Genomic DNA, 22,236 nt, shown 5'->3' on the forward strand with positions numbered 1-22,236 from the left:
TAAACTAAGCTCCGGCAAAGCAGAGTCTATGCTAACGCTACACCAGGGAGAAAAAAAGGAGACTTGGCTGCAGTCCACAGTGGGTCTGGCTGGACTAAATGGTTGTGACAGGCTCGGTAAACTCAGTAGGCTACACCTAAGCAGCTAAGCTATAGATATAATGGCCTTTCAATGGAGCATGCTAGATGCTAAATGCTAACATGGATTGAATGGCTGTGACAGGCCCTGTAAACAGAGCCAGACCTATAACCACTCATTCTGCCAGGTTAAACACACACACACACACACACACACACACACACACACACTCAAAGAGGCACACACACATACACACAAACAAGCCAAATACCATGTGCTACTTCTCATAAACCTAAAGCAGGCAGCATGTAAAGGCTTAGAAAAAAAATAATAACAACCCAAAAGAAAAGGTTGTATAATTCTGTCTCTGATAAACACTTTATGTCTGTTTTCTATTTCCTTCCGAGGCTGCTGCCAAGTATCTGGCAGTGGTGCTGGCATGGCTAAATGAGAACAACATGAACGCAATATGCCCGTCAAAGTGCACACACTCCATACTGAGACATAGACCTGAGGTGCATCTCAAGAGGCAAAATCCACTTCCTGTTCTTGTCTCCTCCAATTAGATTTCACCTGTACCTCTGACTAAGTTCATCACAGATTAAGTACGGTGAGTGTAGTTAGAGGATTGGGATGGACCCGCTAACTGTAGCAATGAGCTTTGAATGACATGTGGTTTGGATCCTTGAAAAACTTTGAAGTGCTCTTCTTGTGTTTGTGTTGTGTGTCCACTATTCCAGTGCAGTCATATGTGCTTATGCGTTTTAAATGTGCAATGGGTGTGCATGCAGTGTATGTGTATGTGTGTCTGAGCACACGCAAATTCAAATGCAAAAAAAAAAAAAAAAAGCATGTGTGGTCACTGTTATGTTATTCATGGCACTAGCTGTATCTTGGAAAGGCATTGCGGTCTACAGGGTGAGCCTGCAGACCTTCTTCATCATCATTATCATTATCATCATCAATCATCCTTCAAGTGGCGTTTCTGGACCCGGCAATGTACTGAACCACTGGCCTGGCCGCACTTGGATGTTACATTTGAAATGGGAAACATGGAGGGAGAGAGAAGGGACTGAAGGAAAGAATGAAAGAGACAGGGAGTAATGGAGAGAAAGAACATGGGCGGGAAGAAAACACACCAGGATGAAAAGTGGTGTTAAAGGGGTAAAAGAAGAGATGGAAGAGGGATGAGTGCAGTGGAGAGAGGCAGAGAGGAGGCAAAGTAATAGAAATAAAAGTAGAGATAGACAGAACAAAGTGTTCAAGATAAACAAATAGCGTAATTAATCACATTTAGATGAAAGAGGGAGATTAAAGGAGATGTGAAGTCCCGTGTTTGGAGAGAAAACAGTCTCACCTCAGGGACTTCAGGGACATCCAGACTGCGTGACCTGACACCCACCCCCCATCACCAGTGCACACACACAAACACACACACACCTTGGACCTCTGCTGAACTTCCCCATGAGGTCAAAGATCAGATATGAGGAAAAGCCATGAGGAGTTTGGCTGACCTCTGTCAACAGGGTCTGTTGGTTGTTTTTAAAGCGTGTGTGTTTGACACAAGATCGGTTTGGTTGTAATTTGTGAACAGAAGGGGATGATGACACTTTGATACACATCTTTGTTTTGGACATTTTGTTCCTTCGCAAGTTATCTTTTATCAACGATTAAAACATATCTATTTTTAGCCCGTTTTGAAACCTAATCGACTTTCATCTTTTCCCAAATGTTGCATGCAAGGTATGAACCATCACAGTTCCCTTGAAAATTCAACTTTAATAAGAGTATAATTCAGCCAATTGGCATGGATTTATGAGTTATTTTGTTATTCCCTACATTCTTAACAAGATTTCCCGGCAATACTAATAATACTAATAATACTTTCGTTGGCTTTTTCAGTCACGCTTAAAAAGTTGAAATATCACTTGCAGAGAGCTACTGTTTCATATGTCAAACACTATAAACGCCGCTGCAGTAAAACAGTGCTGTGTAGCCGTATTGAGGGAAAGATATTTATAAATGCAGAGTGAAGGGGAGTAATGTGTGATACTAAAAAATGACCCCCCGCAGCTCAGAGTTTAATACGAGGCGCACTGTGGTTACAAGTCTTCTGCGATACAACAGAACAATACTGAGACTTAATAGCTTGAAAATATTATTTTAGCAAGTCAGATGTAAAACATAACATAACATAACCTAATAACTACACGGCAAGAATTCAAAAGTCGTCCTTGTCAGATTACGAGGTGATTTCGAGGGTTAAGCTATGTTCCATGTCAGTGTCTGCACTCGAAACTTCTATATACCAAAGCGTATGAATGCCGTAAAATTAGATGTAGATTCATTCTACAGTTGAAAAGGATGCAAATGTGCACATAAATATACTCCACTGTAATCTATAACTCAAGTGTGTCTGAGGTTCTTGAGTGAAAAGTGTGCATATGGATGTCAATCAAGCCCAGGCCCTCACATTCTTTCAGGAATCAAAAACAGAATCCTTCCATAGGCGTAAAAAAGCAGTGATCCTGTCCTCTTACATATTGTGTGTGGGGTGATACACGGATATGACTGTGTGCTTGTGCGCATGGGCGTGTGTTTTGGAGATATTAAGGACAGGGAATCCCCAGTGCATGTTTGAGTCCAATTTAGGCAGCAGTTTCAGAAACATTTATAAAGTCTAGAAACATGTAATAGTGCATATCAAATAGAGCAGATGTGGGAATTTGGACTCAGCTGGAAATCCCCAAGGTATTTGTCTTAAACCACCGCATACACATACACACATACTTCATAGTTTGGAATCCCCCCCCCATCACTGCCTCTTGACAACAATAGAGCTGTGATGGGTTTGTATTGCATTCAAATAATCAAGACGCTTTTATCAGCGAATGGAATGATAGTGAAATCACCTCTGTCTTTGAAGATTGCTTTCTCCCGTTAGCGATTTCATCTGGGTACATAGTATCAACAAAGACTCAGGTGTGCATCTCTATGTGCATCTACACAGGCACGTGTACAAGCATGCACATGGCTACGAGCACTTGGATGCGTGCACGCTCAAACACACGCTCAAACACAAACACACACACACACACACACACACACACACACACACACACACACACACACACACACTTTGTGCTGATAACAACAACAGTTTGTTCTTCAGCTGTCTTCAAACAGACAAATTAAGTTTTTCCTCAGGGCAGTCTGGGTATGATACGTAGACAGAGACTAGGCGCTCATATGAAAGATGACTGATATATAAACTAATTTCACACACAAACCCCATCGATCAAAAACACTCATTTGGCAGCTTCACCCTTCAGGCCTCTTATCTAAATGATATGAATAACTGAATTGGCAGGAAGTAACGGAGTTGAAGGAAAAGAGACGAGTAGAAGACAGAGGGGGAAATTTTATGCTGCCGTGTCCGACCACAACTGACTTAAAAGCATGATGATGAGAGCCTACGACATGTCATCTCGTATAAACAAGCCCCGAGCTTTGAACTGGTTGGTGTGGGCGAGTGTGCGTCTTGTGTGTGCGCGTGCACATTCATATTTACCTGGTCCATAGGGGGTCTGTGGTTGGCATGTGGGGGCCCTCTTGGCAGACTTCGGTGATGCACGTTTGCTGGATGCAAGTGGTGAGCATGGTGAGGATGATGCTGGGGGTGGATGTGATCTTCCTCGTAGTTGTCTGCTATCAGCTTCATTCTGCTCTGAGTCTGAAAAAAAAAAAAACAAGAAGATTTATACACATTATTATAACAGACATACACTGGGCCGTTGATTGGCCTAACACTACTTTTTTGTTCTTTGAAAATGTTCTCAGAATGATTAGGCTGAGGGATTCTTGGATTGGGGGGGGGGGGGGGGGGGGGGGGGGGGAGGGGGGGGGGGGGGGGTTGTGTTGAAAGCCATCAAGGATGATAAAAAAAAGAAAATGCCGCTAACCACACTTGACAGGTCATAAATTGAGTGAGTCGGAGTGCCTGATGAAAATATCGTAACTCTGTCAAATGTCATCCATATAGCAGATTATCATTTAATTGGATTAGACGAATCCTAGTAAGAACAGTTAGCGAGTGTTTCATGTATCCTAAGGCCACAGGCGTTCTGGCCCACGTGAAGCAACCTCATTTTAGATGTCACTGATTAAAATTACACTCAAATATGCATCTTTCTGCATGCCTGTAAATGGCTAAGTAAGACTATGTGTCCTTTGTTTGTGTGTGTGTGTATGTGTGTGTGTGTGTGTCTGTGCATCTGTGCGAGTGTTTATGGCTGTCATACTGCCAACATCACTGCTTTGGAGGGAGATAAGAGCCTAGGCCAACTAACATTAACAATCAGCCTAACTCCAGTGAGGCCAGCTGTCTGGGAGATAGACAGAGACAGAGTGGGTGCAGATATATTGACAGGCTCAACTTTATTCCCTTAACTGCAGATACTTCCCCTGAGAGCGGACATGAATGCAGAGCAGGAGGTGGGACTGTATACTGGATGAGGATGATTCGAGGGAAAGATATGCACACATCTCTCATCCAAGATGCTGCGGCTTTCCTTGTTTAAATGAGAGACAGCCGTGGCAGGAAGAGACAAAAGAGCCTGAGTCAGCTGTGAAGATAGGAGGGAGATGGTGTTACAGTAGTCACCGGCCTGGGGACATCGCTGCTGAGATAAGGAGCTGAGGCCTAATGACTGAGGAAACGAGCCAGTCAGGATCACAGGAGAGGATGTGGCTAGTATTAAAGAGGTTAGCAATTAGCTTAAACTGGAGAAGAGCAGCTTTAGATAAGGCGAGAACACTGACACCATGGCGAGAGGGAAAGAGACAGACAGAGATAAAGATGAAGAGTGAGGGATGGAGGAGGGCTCAGACAGACACCAGACCAGTGGTTAGAGCAGTTAAAGGCTAGGCTGAGGTGTACTGCCCTCCATGACCTCAGGTGTTGACACTAGCAGGTGTGACTGGGTGTGGCTAGCCCCAATGCAACAGTTACAGAGCTGACACCTGTCATTGAGTTTAGGACAATAACTATCATATACCATGCAGCTGATGTAACAACTGTACTGCTGGTGAATACTGTAGGTGCTTCCACACAGACTCTTCTCCAGTGCTTAACACTGAAACACAAGAACTATTTTTAAAACTAATTTGTGGACGAGGGTCAAAGAGGCTGATGTGTGTTTAGCCCTTACTGCTAATCTAATAAAAAAAACCATATTACTTGTTCTAGTTCATATAACTATAACCATATCTGGAAACATCCTTGACTGTGTGTGTGTGTGTGTGTGTGTATACGCACACACATACTTAATATTTAATGACCTGAGACACAAACATGAATGAATGAAGTGATGAATTGCTTCTGGAAGAGTCTGACTGTGTGGTCAGGATAGCCCACATGTGGCCATCGAGTTTATTCAAACAGACAAATACACACACACACACACGTAAAAACACACACACACATTCACTCTCCTCTTACATATTCCTATGTGCATGTGTAAAGAAGGTGTGCACACATAAAATGTCTGTGAGGTGGAATGTGTGTGTTAATTAGTGTTAATTAGTGGCTTTGCAGAGTAAACAGCTCGGTAATGGCCTCCAGGCCTGCTAGTAGATCAGGCAGCCTGGAACAGACACAGGTGGCACTACTGGGGGAAGAAGATGTTTTTTTTTCATTGACATCGCTAACCATAAAAGATTTGGCCCTGTACTGTAGGCTATGTCTGTGCAGTGCGTGTGTGTCTGCATGTGTATCAAAGTGCAGCTGCTGGTGTAAACATGGGTGTGATGATCCTGCTGCTGTGCTTACAGCTGCACATCCCAAACCTCAGTCCAAGCCCTCCGTACATCACAAGCACATCCTGATTAGAGCAGAGCTGTATTAACACATATGGACACAGGAGGCCAACAAGAAAGGCCTTAAACAAACAGGCAGCTGGGGAAAGCTTCATACTCCTTTAATCAGGTCTCTGTGTGTGTGTGTGTGTGTGTGTGTGTGTGTGTGTGTGTGTGTGTGTGTGTGCGCCATGCTAACCCAGTAAAAACAGAGTAACACAGTGACCCAGCTCTAGGTAGCCAGATTATTTTACAAAAGCTGTTCTCAATGGCACACATCTGAGAACACGAAATCCATCTTTTCAGTAGAGAGAGGGAGGATGGATGCTCAAGTGCGTCCAAAATGAAAGGGAGAGTGAAGCGATGAGGCAAGAGAGAGAGAAAATCACAGAAAATGGTACACGAAATTCATCTTCTTTCAGCTTCAAAGCACCACTGACTTTGGGCCATCCATCACTAGGATGGGACCACTCAAGAGAATTCCCACATGGGGCCGAAGTTGTTCTGACTCTTTCTTCATGAAGTCTAAACACTATACTCTCTGTGTGTGTTGTGTGTTGTGTGTGCAAACGTGTGGCTGTATCCTTGTTTATGTGTGTTTGTCTACGCTGAAGAAGTCCTATGCCTCAAAAGGAAGCAAACTGTCTGAAAGAGAGAAGTTTGTCTTAGACCGCCTGCTTTGTGCACACATACGCACACGAGATCTTCCAAAGGAGGGATGTGGGGAGGTCAGACAGGGCACTGCTATCTGTAAATCTATCCGCTGTCTACAGATCAGTTTTCTCCTTAGAGACTCTGAGTCCCATAATTCTTTGGCATTTCCTGGTCAGTTTCCTTCCGCCATTGGCTGTTGAGGACCTCGGGAAGGCAACATATCCTAATATGTGTGTCAGTGGGTCAGAAGACAGAGAGCCGGTGTGTGTCATGTTGGGCAACATAACCTCCAGAGAGCTCGTTCTGTGGAGTGGAAGGAACCCAAGTAGAGCAAAGAGGAGCAACTTACCTTACAACCACTCAACATTAATAGATGACAAAGTCCTGCACTTTTAGGGCACTTTTAGGGCTACGTACTTTTAGGGCTACGTACCAGGCAGTGCCACAGCACTGCCTTATACGTAGCCGCACTTAGCGGTAGCAGATACATGGATTTATACTGTATGTGTGCCTGAAGACTTTCTAAGAAACCAGGTTTGCGTGTATAAGAAAGTGGAGACGAGGAAAGTGCATGTACAGTATGTGCTGCTCACTCCTCTCCCATCCCTTCCGTTCTTTACTTCTCCGCTTTTCCCCTCTTCTCGTCGCTCCTCTGCTGCAGGCCCAACAGGCCACATTGTGGCAATTACAGCTCATCACATCATCAGGTGGACTTTAACTGCTTGTTACCCAACGGGAAAACATGACGCATCCAATGGCGATAAACAGATAATAGGCTTTCCTTGAAATTCCTTCAATGGAATTACACCCCCTAGGAGCTGTTTACCGTTTACGAGTCACAAGCAAACATAGGTCCGCACTTAAATGCACACCCAGGCACTGCATCTGTTGACTTTTAAATGCACCATGTTTCCCAGAAGCCCCTGTGACTCAGGAGATCGTACATGTAGACTCCCTGCTGTTGCCTCATTATCGTTAGCATTCAGGTTAGCTCAGTCACTGATGTGGTCTGACCAGACCTTAATGACCCACATACCTTCATCAGCCTTGGGTCATGATGAGAGCCAGCGCAACATGGGAAATAGGTGTGTGTGCGTAGGTATGTGTGTGACTGTGTGCTGGGATCTGTGTCTCCTCTTTGACCAGAAGATGCCAGACAGCAAAGTTCGCCGGTGACTCACCAGTGATACCAACGTCTGTGACTTGAGTACATCTAATAGCTCTGATTGCAAAATTATTGTTAAGAAAGTAGCTATCGTCATGTGTTTATGTGCCTGGATTTGGTATCACAGCTCCTGCTTGACTGGTTTGACTTATGATGACTGAGTGCAGCAAGCAGGGAAGTCTATTCTGTTAACAACCAGGATTCATTAACTTCTATCTTTTCCTGGTTTTAAAGTTCAAAAGTCTGCCCGTAAAGCTGTTTTAATGCAGTCAAGGCTTCACCATCTGCAGAAGGTTTAAATTTGTAGTCCTGCTTTGATTCCCAGAATCCAGAATCTGTCCTAAATGGTGACCGCAAGGCCAGGCTCCATTTCATTCATTTGCAGGCCAGTCAACCTTTTAGACCAGGGGTGCTGTAAATTTGATTCATCGTTTATATGCATGTATAAATAGGCTGCGGTCGCATGTGGTGGATGTACCTGCTGCTTGAGCTGGTGCATGAGCCTGTCTTTCTCCCTCTTCAGAGCCATCACTTCCTCCTGGGCTTTCTTCCGTTTGGAGGAGGATAACTCCAGCAGGGCAATGTTAGCATCCTTCTCACTGATGGCTGCCAGCAAAGCCTGCTGCCTGAAGGGGTGAAAAGTGGAACACAGGGTGGAAAAGTTAAGGAGCGACGTTATCGTAAAAGGACAAAATATTAAAAGCAAGTCATATTTATTCTCCAAAGTGACAATAAAAAGTTAGAATGAGGAAACATTTGATTTTTTTAGTTGGAAAATAAACAGGTGGACAGCACAGAGACACAGATGCCACATCTGCAGCTGTAGGCTCTTCTACGTATGCAGATGTCAGAGCAAGCTCACTCATCCCAGAGCTCCTTAAACTCAGACGGATATTCCGCAGAAAAGAAAGCAGACATCTTTGAAGTGGTCTGCTAAGTGCTGTATTAGTCGTACCTCAGTGTGACTCATGGGAATGTCATAGTGTAATGGAGCCCAAATATAGTAGGCCGAGGAGGATATGACATCTTTCCCCTGTCACCGTTGGTTACCACAGTGCATGTGTGTGTGTGTGTGTGTGTGTGTGTGTGGTGGGTGGGTGACAGCAAATGACTGTCCACAGGTGCAGAGGAAACATACCACCCAAGCGTCATCATGCACACACAACCAGATGAATACATCTACACCCCCGGGGCTTTAGAGAGATTGCCTTGCGTAACCCGTCTTCGCAGCAGATTGGTGATGACTATCCTCGTCATCAAGCAGGATCCTGCGAATCCACTGTTGTGACAAACACTTGTGTTATCCGCCCACTCTCGTAAACTCAGAAGCACAAACACATTCTCACGGGTAGCCAGACACACACACCTCTTGTACTGGGGATAGTGACCTCAGAAACACGGCAAATATGATTAAAAATGGAAGGGAGAGCCTAGGAACACGCGTTTATGTGTACAGCAGACTGTGGCTTAATTTATGTATGGGTCTTTGTCTCTACAAAGTTCATCTGAATGACCATCGCAGGAGTCTCAACCTCTAACTAGTGTTTAGTTACTGAAGGTATTTTAAGTTGGATAAACATAACATGGCTGAACTCCAGACTCTTAAATCGCATTTGAAATTAGCAGGGCATTAAACCAGTATGGTAACGTAATGTGTGGGTTTGTGTGAGGTGAGGGGTAGAGGAAGAGGAGGAGGGAGGGTACACTTTGGACTCAATTAAAAATTGACCTGCATTGGAGTGTTTTTATTCCGTGATTTAAGTCCCTGCAGAAATAACTCAATTGTGAAAATAAACATGCTGAACTCAGAATAAAGTCCTGCTGGTCTGGGACTCAACATTTGGTGTTTTTAGTACAATTATCTGCACGCCGCATCTGGATTCTGGATTCTCCCATATTCAAGGCCTTTAATAGGCCCCTCTGTGTTCATGTGTGCTCAAGTGTGTGCTCGCATGTTGCGCATGTATTTGTGCGGGCAATGCATGTGTGTCCTGACATGGATCGCAGCAGCTAATCACACCATTCATCACCGAGCAGGACCAACGTGACACTTTTCGTCTCCCCACACCTCCACTGTTATTCCTTTTAATGCTCACTGTAATGGGCACACACACACACACACACACACACACACACACACACATCATTCAGCTACTACACACACCTACCTACACTGGACTGTACCAGAGCAAGTGTTTTAGACTGCAGGTTTACTCTGCTTGACCTGGCCATTCACATTGTAAAATAGTTAAAAGATTTAGTTAAAAAAAAATAAAAAAAAATCCCATCAATAAATCCACAGATCAAACAACACACTTTCCAATCCTACTTCATGTGGTCCAAATTTACATCCTCGGCCTACCAAACTTAATGATGAATTTAGCTTTTTAGTCAATGGCATCCTAATTCCGTTACTCTATCTCTGGCTGTGTTAAACAGAGTGAAAGGGTGAGGCACAAAGTCATATATGGGCAAGGAATGTGGCACAATGTGTCGCTGTTCTTAAACAATGTGTCAGATTAACAGCCCAAACCTACTCACAGAACTGCCCTCTTTACACCACACTGCCAGATATGGAAACTCAACAACAATGAGTAACATCCTAGTAGCCTCACAGCCACAACCACATCCTGATTCCATTCAGGTTTTAACTGCATGCAAACACAGCTTGGGGATAGTTTCTAAAGTCAGAATGTAACTGTAAATACAAGAGAATAATCACACTATTCCATCTATTTCAAGGAATAATACAGTCACCATGAGACTGCAATTTCAGAATACTCTGGATATCTAAGAGGGTGACGCATGAAGTGCAGGGTCAATCTGGTGCAAGAAAAGAGTGCAGTGAAAGGTTAGGGCCACTAATCTCCCCACCACCCCCACCCCAGTAAAAGGGGAGGTTTATTTTATCTGTGTACGCATCTCAAAGCGCCAAACACAGATCCATCTCCCTCGGACCACCACTGAGTCATTTCATCAAGGATGGTTACACTCCCATTCATCAAGTTGCCTCTCCTGAATCAGCTAATGAAAGACGTGGTTTTTGCGTGTGCTGTAATTCTTTGTTTATTACACTGAGTGTTGCAGTGACAACCACCCGGTCCACCCCTGCTGAAGAAAAGCCATAAACAAAAAAAAAGTTCTCTTTGTCTGTCTGCTGCAATCCTTTACCCCAACAATGACTATAATTACTTTTTTTTTTGTCTATTTATGACCAAAACATACTATATTTTGCTGTCTGTGAAGACATGACTGTCACATCCATCTCACCTGCACCCATCTCTTTAGCACAGGTACAGACTTCCCAGCTGAGATTGACCGCCTGACCATGGGACGTTCGAAGCCTGATTGACTGAAACCTCTGAACCGATGTGGCTGCCATGGTTCGCTGCTAAAGCTAAATCACTTCCAGTCTCTAAATTAACACGGCAGATTACGGTACTGTCTCCTTGCGGCTGCTCTCTTGAGTAGCACTGCATGATTCTGCTGAGTGATGTCTTCCTAAAACAATAAAAAGGGGCATTATTATGATTAGCCAGGCTGTAAACTTTGTCTCCCACATCCTCAATCAGTGATTGTGTGAGCATTAAGTGTGTGTGTGTGTGTGTGTGTGTGTGTGTGTGTGTGTGTGTGTGTGTGTGTGTGTGCCTGCGAGTGTGTGCTGATTAATATTACTCACAGTCTTTGAACCCGAATCACACTGGAGTATTTAATCACATTTAATTTGAGCAGCCATTTGGCATTTGATGTAGAACACGCTCGCAATGCACATAAATCTAGCAGACAGGATTCATCTATCTGATACACACATACACATACACACGCCACACACTCACACACACACACACACACACACACACACACACACACACACACACACACACTCACGCACACACGCACACACGCTCACACACACACACAAAAAGACAAATGTTTGTACTGCATCTGCTGGCTGATCGTGAGTGGGTGAAGCCTCTCTTTTTCCTCCCTTCTTGTCTCACTCCCTGCTTAACTTAGACTTGGCGTGTCTTGGACAAACAAAGGATTATCTTCATTTCCTGTCTGATTGAAAGGGGCGACAATGAAATGGTTTTTCATGACAAACTTGTGATTAGTCTTCATAAAAGTCAGACCCTATGCACTGAGAAGTCAAAAGGCACTTCAATAAAAGGACAAATAAATCCCACTGCTGGATCTCCAAAAAAAGACTCATCTCCTTTGGTTTTTACATTCTACTGAGATAACAATATTTTTGGCTGATAAGATAAACATGATGCTCACATAAACAGCTGTGTATTTTGATACATCTCACATGTCTCGTATTTTATCTTAGTGTTGCGAGAGAGCATGCAAGGCTCTGTAGAATAGCCCAAGCTGGACTGACAACTTATTTATAAAGGGTGAAATCCTCCGCTAGACTAGAACATGTGATTTCAATTGAACCTTCATGGTCCCTGGGACACATTGAGACATTTGGATCTACAGAGGTGGGAGATGGATGGCTAAAGTACATGACCATGCGATGAGAGGTGAGAGGGAAAGAGTGTGTGTGTGTGTGGAATGCAAAAGAGTGGAAGAAGAGAAGGGTGAGGAGACGTGAGGCGGAAGGACATAATTCAGGACAAAGGAAAGAAAAACACAGAGAGAAAACTTTGATGAAGACATCTTTGAGGTGGAGCTGCTGTCAGAGGACGGTGATGTCACAGGGCAGATGGGAGACTGGCAGGCCAGACAGATTTCTGGGTGACGATGGGGTTAAGATGGGGTCAAGAGTGAACATATGTGTACATTTGTGTGAAACAAATTCAAAGGAAGAAGACGTGACGTGACGGATGCTTTAGCTGTGAAGGGGTAGAGAAAGCACGGCAGAGCCGACAGGGAAAGAATAGAAACGATCAGAAAAAGGAGAGATGGCGAGATAAGAAGGCAATAGAACAAGGGGGAAGCATGTGTTAGACAAGAGTGACTGCTACCTGTGCTGCATGAGAAAAGAGGGAAGAAAAGGAGAGGTGCAGCTGCTGTCGAAGGACAGAGAGGAGCAGAAAGGAGCAAAGAAGAAAGGAGCAAAGGTAAAGATTTAAGAGTCCCAGCCTCCCCTAAATCAGCTCAGCGCACTCCATGTTGTTATTCCTAGGCGTCACGGTTGAAGGATATGTGTTTATAATTTGTGTTATGACTTTACTTGAAATTATGAGTGTGGAGACTCAGTGGGACAGAAACAGATGCGTCCGTGTGATGCCCGAGGGAACCATCAATACTGTCTGCCCCTAAGTGCAGTATGTGCATGTGTGAGTATGTGTGTGTGTGCATTTGCCTGTCTGTGCACACATTTGTGCTTTCATGTCCTTATGTGTGATGTATTTTGTTAGCAAGAACACGGGGAGCCTACTAATATCTGTTCCCAGAACATCCATTATGAGTCTTTCTAGTTTGTGATCATGCATTTCCACCACTTAACTGTCCAGCTCTGCAGAAACATTCCACGGGCATTTTATGGCCGAGCCTTGATTGTGAGTGTGTGAAGGTGCAGCACAAAGTCGGGGGGCCCCTGGCTAGGCGGTACTAGAGGCCTGTGGTGAGAGCAAGCAGAGGACATGAGAATGGGGCATGGTTGAGTGACACTATTATTTACGGCCTTGGAAGACCATGTTATTTACAACTGAGGAGGTAGGGAAAATGTCTATTTCCAACATAAAACACATGCTCTGGCTTCATTTGGTAAGCTTACTGCAAAGCCAGTTGAGATGGTAAATCTGTGTTTCAACTCTAAATGTGAGTTAAATGCATTTTTATGAGGTCCAAGTTTTGGCTACCTTAGGTGGGATTAGCTCCATGCTAACCCGTAGCAGCTAACCTGCAGCCACATGCCAGCTCTACCTATTACCCACTTCCTTCTGTTTGCTTCCATGGATTAAAGCCTTTATCTATCTTAATCTGTAAAATAGGATTTATCCATACCCACCACAAACAAAATTTGTATGCCTGTCTTGTTGGGAAATTCATGTCAACTCCAATATTCCTCTTGAGCAGTTATATTAGACATTTCATGCTAATCCTGGGCTTTAAGCAAGAATGTTAAACTTAACATGCTAACCTTGAGCTGTGCTTCCCAAGAAAAATCCATGACAGCAGATGGTTCTACCAGGACTTGGCCAGGTTGTGTGTGTTTTCACTTCACTAATAAAATATACAACCCACTTACTCTGCTCACCCCCACTCCTACACTAGTGCTCTGACTGGTGGAAGGGGAAGGTTGGGGGGGGTAGGGGGTGGAGGGGGGCTCTAATTGAAAGAGTATGTATCAGTTTTACAGCAACAAGGGGGAAAATACGAGGGGACAAAAATCAACAAATCTGCCAAAACTAGCCAAATGTTTAGAGTGGGAGCAGGGACGAGGAGAGATGGCTGACTGCTCCCAGAGATGAGCAGGACCAGACGACCACCGCTGCATTCCAATCAGAGAGAGTGGGAGAGAGACAGAGAGACCCAGACAGACAGAAAGAGAGAGAGAGAGAGAGACCAGGTGGCTGTGCATGTGTGTATGTGTGAATGCAGATAGATGAGATGAAGATATCATTCTAGCTTTTCTCTCAAAACTTAGACTATCTTGTCAAGGTAGAGGCAATATCTAAAAGACAAACTTTTAATAGCAGTTTAAATATATATATCAATGTAATAGGTTTTAAATTCATTGTTCAACATTTTGGAATATGTGTTTATCTGCCTTCTGTCAAAGAAAGCGAGATAAGAAGATTGATGTTAATCTCATGTGACCGGACTGGAAGCAGGGGAAACTGATAGCATGGCTCTCTCCAAAGTTCAAAAATATGCTCACTAACATACCTGAAGCTGACTAATGAACGTATGAATGTATCTTCAAATCATTAATCATCAAAAATTAATTAAAAAAGAAAAAAAAAAAAAGCTTTGGGGTTTAGGGGGAGTTTCATGCTGGAAGTGTTTCTTGGGGAACACCGGCCACTGTGCCTCTGCAAACCCCCTGTCATATATTCATAGTGAGGCTGCTAAGATTGGTACCACTGTGTTTGTACACCTATACCCAAACAGTACTCACTGACCATATCTGTCAGTGTACACGATAGCAGATTAAGAAGCTCAAAAAAAAATCAGCAGATCCAACTTAACTCCCCTTAAAATCACAAACTGACATTTTGATATTTTCTGTCATGTAAGGATTAAACAAATAAGATAGGTGTAAATAGGACAGCTTTAGAGGTGTTGGCAGGTGTATTCTTCACTCCGGGCTGAGCCAGGTTTCCCCGCTTTCCAGTCTTCACGCTAAGCTCAGCTACACACATCCTGCGTCTAGCTCTATTTAACACACAGCTATGAGACTGATATCTTCTCATCTGACTCTATGAATGAATGCAGATAAGCACATTCCCTAAAATGACGAACTACTGAAGCACAAACTGCAGACGGTCTGACTGAATGACTGGTGGGGGTTTTGTCCTATCTCACTTCCAGCTCCATTGCGTCACCTTCTGAGTATCAGGGGGTTGGTGGATTCCTGTTGTTGTAAAAAAACAATGGATAAACAAACAAGGCCTTGTGGGGTGTCAGTGATGATTATGATGTCACCAGCAGCTTTTTCCCATTTGGATGACCTTGGGTGTCTCCATGTGTGCCCGTGTTGGCTTGAGTGCCTGTGTGGGCGTATTTTTTTCCTGCGTAACCTCGGTCTTTCACATTAATGCGAGAAAAACACAATCCAAATCAGATTACGCAAAGCTTCTGCCAATCTTTAGAGCCGTCTGGCATAAGGCCCGCCTACACAGCTTCAACCAATAAGGTGAGCTCTGACCCCGAACCTCCAGGGACCCCACCAATAGCCAAGCAGCGATTTTCACTCTCTGAAAGAGGAGGTTTGTTTTCTGTCTTTATCATCGCTTAGCTGACTGACAGTGTCTCCCCAAGGCACAACAAACAAGACGGGGGGTACTGTACTGTACCACACACGTGTGGGGCTCCCCTGACTCGCAGTTATACACAAGTACAGGCACGCACGCACACACACACACACACACACACATACACACACATACAGCAGCTGGGTTGTTTAAAGCTCCCTGTCATCTGAGAGAGAGAGGTGAGGGTCACAGAATGAGTAACACAGCTCCAGTCACACTACTGTAAGAACACACACACCGAGGGAGGGGGAAACATACACACATATGCAGCGTGTTAAGAAAGAGCACTAAGGCCTCAGTATAAACACTGATGAGTTATGCCCCCCCCCCCAACTTGTCTGTCTCTGAACCCACCGGAGCACTGTCCCACAACCCCCCCCCTTCCACATATTTTTAACATCAAAAGATGAAAACTACAATATGTGGCAAAGGAGAGGGTGTTTTGTTGAGGTCACGTTAGATCAAAGTAGAGCAACCAAACCTTCAAAAGTTCAATTTAAAGTGACAGAACAAATAAAAGCAGTGAATCCAAAAAAATTTGATAAAACGGAATAAGATATTTTTTGCTTCTGATCAGAATTGCTGCTGTTTCATCATCTCTCGACTGACAAACTGATAATTCCACTTATCATTTCAGCGCTTAACACACTTGAAAGCAGATTCTCCATCCCCTTTTCTCTGCGTTTTTCCTTTCTTTGTCTTATTATAACAAACAAAGTAAGCTATATTTGCATATTAGACACAAACAGGAGCATTATTAGTTCTCTCACTCTTCCTCTCTTTCCGTACCGGGGTGAGAGAGGAGCTACAGCCAAGCCTCTACTCTAAACTGTCAGTAATGTAAACTGGAAATACCAGGAGGACACCTTCTGTGTTGCGTCATTTGAAATGGAGATCCTCTGGTGTTGTCTTGTGTGTGTTCCACTGTGTTAAAAATAAACCTCTGTCAAGTTCATCCTGGGCTCTTGGGCAGGAAGGCCACCACAGTATGTGGTCTTTTTCTCTTCCCATCCTCATTCCACCCCCCCTTTGCTTTTGCTAATCAAAGAGAGGAGCCACTCATCGAGAAGGAGAGAATGGCATCACCTCCGCCTTGGACCTCTCTATCATTCGACTTCTCTCTCCCTCTATCATTCTGTGTATGGCTCCGCCGTGCCCTATACTCACTCCAGAGTGGGGCTAAATATTAAGTTCAAGGAGGTTATGCAAACACGTTGAAACAGCCATCCTTGGCCTAAGTATTACCCTGAACCCTTCAATTACCCGCCTTGCTTTCCTCTCTCCCCATTCCTCCTGCCTTTCCTGTCCTCCGTACGGGTTCTCTCACTCCGGTCATCTAACTGCAGCCTGGAAATACAGCGCACACTCATGACGTGGGGCCAAAAAGCCTTAAAATATCAGGGGCAGAGAGTACAACATAGCGGCGCACTATTACACGCGCGCGCACACAAACGTGCACCCAAAATACACACGTACACACAAACCGATGAAAGATGGGTCCAGAAAACAGTGGGAGCGAGTACCCCTGGTGTATTTTCTGTGTTCCAAATGTAGGGCCTGGCGGTGGACCACAGCTGAACCACAGCTGACATGCGGTGGAATGGGAGGCCACCACACTCACTTCCCTTAAAGGAGCCATAGAAACACATACACATACGGGCCATTACAGAATAACACACACTCAGACGCTCAGACACACATATCCACACATGTTCGGCAATTTCCTGGATAGCACTGTCATGACGATGGGAGTCCATGTTTAAAAAGTGGTTTGAGGTGAAGGGACAGATCTGTATGGGCTGTTTCCCACAATGCTTTGCCAGACAATTACACAACCCAATTAATGTGGTTACTACAGCACAGCTAGGACTTTGCTCTGTAAAGGCGGGTGAGCGTGCGCGTAGGCGTGCGTGAGAAAGAAGATGTGTGTACGCTCCTTTGGCCTGTATTACTCTCTGAATTATAGCTTTCCTTGGAGCTTGGACTCGTCGATTTCCCGTCAGTGTGTAAAGGACACGCAAGGTCACACCAGCATTCACCCCACACTCCATCAGCCAATCACAGTTATTTCCAATCACAGCCACATGAGCTCAACTATTATAAAAGCTGGATAGCTGGAAAACTACACAGAACATGTTGTGTGTCTTTCCAGCACAGAGCTCTGTTTCTTTCATAGAACGAAACCTGAACCAGAACTAAATGATGAGAGAGGCGTTTTTTTTTTTTTTTCAAGTAAAACATGGTTTTTGAAACTTAATTATATAGTGTAAACATTTTTTCACAGTTAGAGCAACATAAATCCTTAAACAATGTGCATACATGTAATATAGTCTGTCACAATCTGTTATACAACATTTCACAGACTCAGCAAAACAAACTTTTGATCAGATGCACCTGTCTAACTTTGTTGAAATTTTATATTTGTATTTTTTGTGTCATTGTATAATTATTATTTTTAATTGTGGTAGCATTTTAATGTTGTAGCGGTTTGAAGTACAGCTGATTCATACACTGTTGGGTGGGTTAAAATGATAATTCATCATCCTGCTACACACTGAACATGTTCATAGATTTCACATGTAAAATCTGCAAAATAGCTCGCAACCATAGCTGTCAAATAAATGTAGGAGTCAAAAAGTAAAATGTTTCCCTCTGATATGTAGTGGAGTCAAAGAATTGAGAAACTAAGGAAGTGTGAGTGGCCTTAGGTTCTGTGCTTGAGTAAATGTACTAACCACCTGCACGCACAAAGCTGCATGCGAGTAGATCACCACATAGATTGAGCACATACACATACAGTACACGCTCACACATCTGCTAATAATTAGCAACCCTGTGATTCCAACCTTGGTTAATAGTTTTCTTTTAATGAAGGACGGTAAAATGTAAGTAAAAAAAAAAAAAAAAAAAAGGCTCCAACTGCTCTGCTCTGCTTTGTGTTGAGGCAGCAAGAACCACATGCTCTCTTTACAGTCTGCTACACAAACACACTCTGACCACATACTAACTTATATAGACTTCATTAGCCCAGCTTTAAAGTGCTTTTAAGTGTGGAGGGGGAAAAAAGTAAGAAATCATGAAAGAGAGATGCAGACACAGATCCTGACAGTTTCATTCTCTCACACATACATACATACATACAGACACACACACACACACACACACACACACACACACACACACACACACACACACACACACACACACAGTACAGAGTGGGCTGGGTGAGGGTACTGATTAGAGGAGCTGTGGCCAGGTCTGGACAGGTCTGCTGTATATTTAGACAGATCTGTGAGGATCATGGGATCAAAGAGTGACATGATTACTACCTGGCCTTCTGATAAAAAAAAAAAAAAAAAACCTAAAACCTCACTATTATTTCCCTGTCAATACCCACAGGAATACACACATTGGGAATTACCCCGCACATATCTGACACATGCACGCACACACACACACGCTACGATAAACTTACAGTCGTGGGTTCCAAAAAAAAAAAAAAAAAGACACACTGAGCTGTACTGGCACACAGTAGCCACACAGGTAGACGCAAGGACACACACACGCGCACGCACGCACACGCACACACATACAGACATAAACAACCACACCGCTCTATAATCTGGGTAATTTGTACGTTGAAGCCAGTGCAGACAGATCATGCCTCTGGTACACCGAACCTGTTGCATCATTTAATGTGCTTGTTCGACAGTTGGTGTGTAAATTTCCCAATAGAGACGTACCCTCATTTGTAAAGTATAGTTGTGAATGAGCTTCATGTGAGAAGACACATTCAAACAAATCGCACTCTTGTCATAACGGCGTTTCTTGTTCTTGCTGAGAGCTGAGTGTGCGATTATACATTTTTACGAGAGCGAGAGTATGAAAATTGAAGCTGCAATTGTGGACGCAAAGTGTACACACACGTGCGCGCAAGCATGACACAGCAAAAGTGTGTGCCTTGTAATCAGTGCAACAACAAAAAAAAAAAGTAGACTTGCTCTTTGACTTTTTTTGCTCCCTCCCTCGGGTTTTCTTACTGGACTCAGCACAGTTTCCTACAGTCTTTGTTATGCTCGGTCTGCTCTTTCTCTCAAACGTGCATAAAATTATAAACTGATCCACAGACAACATACACACAAAAACACAGACTGCACTGAACCGTTGTAAGTCCTCAGCCGGCCCTCCCACACCTGCGCACAGATTCCAGCATACGTCTGGTTTTTAATAAACAGACCAGTGGTAGTGTGCAGTCAGATGCTGCTGACAGACTCACTGATTTCCAGATAGATAACACACACACATACACGGCCAAGCCAGCTCCCTTGGCAGATTACATCACAGTTATTGTAACAATGGCTTCCACTCAGTGCTTTTGCTGGCTATGGTTACATACAGGAGGGTGTGTATGTGTGTGAACAAGTTTGTTTCTTTTACTAGTTCTTGATTCTTACGTGATCATTTTGTAGTGTCAGTTTATTGTAATGTTGCACTAAAAATATGTCAGTTTTTTTTAACACACACACACACACACACACACACACACACACACACACACACACACACACACAAAACTCAAAACTTTATTAAGGGGGGCACTGCACCCTCTTGCTGACCTTACATCACTCCTCTCTTTGTGAATGCCATTCAGCTATTACTCAGTATTACATCTTCACATATGACAGAGAAGATTCAGACTTCCCACTATCAGTTTCTTCACACAGATCTATCAATATTCATCAATAACAATAAAAGACAATAAATTCAAATATAAAGTGTTGCGTTCTATTCTCTTATCAGAAGCAGACGAACACCGTGATGCCATTTTGCAAGTGACAAAACGATTTCCTGTGGAGGTCTTTAAAAGTCTAACCTAGAAGCACTCGTAGACTACAAGCTAATACTACAGTGTGTTAATTGACTGACCATACAGTAAGTAACAACACACGACTGACCTATATACAAAATGTCTTCCCATTCCCTCTGAGCACGACCTAACAATGAATCAGATTAGAGTGTAAAAGACACAGTCCCGGACCCCCTGTGGCCGACCCCGCTTTGTCCGTATGCATGTGAAGATTTGTTTAGGTGTGTGTGAGCTGTGTTGTAAATATCGTGAGCATGGTGTCTGTTTTCGGGGGTTGTTAGGTCTCCTGCCACTGTTAAGATACAACGGAGAGAAGGCAGGTGTGTTTTTGCGTTTCCCGAACTTTGAAAGGGAAACCTGCTGAGATTCCGCAGAGAGGCGGGGAGTGTTACAGAGAAAGTGGCAGATAGTCAGTTGGTGTTTAGAAAAACAAACAAACTGACAGCTCAAAAAAGTGTGTGTTCATTTTACATACTCTTTCTACTATGATGGCATGATGTGCATTAATTAACAGCTCAAATTTTTTATTTTTTTTGCAGAGGATGGGCCGGAGACCACCTCAGAGCTCCGGGAGATTCAAAATAAGACTCTGTCGGGAAGGGCACAGACGCACGTACAAACATTTTGACATGAAAATCTGTCCGTGTCACAGAACATCAACTTTAAAAGGAGGTGAGGAGCATGTGAGGACTATGAGTTAGCAAGCAAGAAAGAAAAAAATGTTTATTTGCTCTTTTATCTTCAGTCATGCAGTCAGACATACCAGGAAGCTGCTTAGAGGTTTGGGGAAACACTGGCACGAAACACACTCTGACTGACATGTCAAGATGTCTGCAGTGTGGTCGTGCGTGCAGATACATGTGGGCCTGTGCTTCTGTGCGAATGTTGCATGAACGGGTTCAGTGTTTATCCTGCATGTGTATTGTTTGTGCCAATGTGTCTGTGTGTGCGCGCGCATGTGCTTATTGTGCAGCCGAGCTCCCGAAGTGACATGTCAGGACACTGATGTCAGGAAACTGAGACACTCTTGAGTCTGATAAACAAACCTTGCCAGGAGGAAGATCTAAACAATGTGCCGCAATTGCTTTATTACTCAGTGTTTGCCCTAGGTGTCGTGTTACCGAAGTCTTCACAACCATAAAAGCCTTCTCTACGGTTCAGCACTGTGTTTGTGTGTGTGTGTGTGTGTGTGTGTGTGTGTGTGTGTGTGTGTTTGCTCTGGCAGAGGCTCCCCTGTGACTGGTTATATTGGACATGCTCAAACAAAGCTAAACACACAACAGGAGCCGCAAGCAATTAGGGCCTGCCATAGTGCATAACTCCTCTCTGAACACCCTCTGTTTCCCCTCACCATCCACAAGTCTCTGCTGCCATGAGTCTCCATCCACAACACACACACACACACTCACACATATCAGTCTCAGCAATATTTGCGTGCTCACTCTGCGCTGGCATCCTGTGTGGCATCGGCAGCAATAACACTGTTTGTGTGTATGTCATCTTCAGCATTAAATGTAAACCTCAGTGGGCAGAACATCGCTGACTGGCACGGGAATGCATGTAATGCTAGCAGGCAGCCTAATCCTCTGGATTAATACACATTAGGATGGTTTAGCGGAGAGCCGGGTGGGCCCTGTGTCTCCATTTCATCCTGTCACTGAGGCAAATTTGTCTCTATCCACAAT

The 22,236-nt window shown here is 43.9% G+C and overlaps 1 protein-coding gene across 1 annotated transcript in view; it reads right to left on the reverse strand.

The window, feature by feature from the left end:
* LOC111219225 (ERC protein 2-like) overlaps positions 1-22,236 on the reverse strand; it is a 149,602-nt gene that overhangs the window by 37,385 nt on the left and 89,981 nt on the right. The window contains exons 15-16 of the mRNA XM_022741839.1: positions 8,232-8,379; positions 3,650-3,811 (exon numbers count right to left, since the gene is read on the reverse strand). Of these exons, the coding sequence (XP_022597560.1) occupies positions 3,650-3,811; positions 8,232-8,379 (310 nt within the window). The remainder of the gene's footprint in view (positions 1-3,649; positions 3,812-8,231; positions 8,380-22,236) is intronic.

Source organism: Seriola dumerili, unplaced genomic scaffold (assembly GCF_002260705.1).
Source record: "Seriola dumerili isolate Sdu_G_001 unplaced genomic scaffold, Sdu_1.0 BDQW01000056.1, whole genome shotgun sequence".
Lineage (NCBI taxonomy): Eukaryota > Metazoa > Chordata > Actinopteri > Carangiformes > Carangidae > Seriola > Seriola dumerili.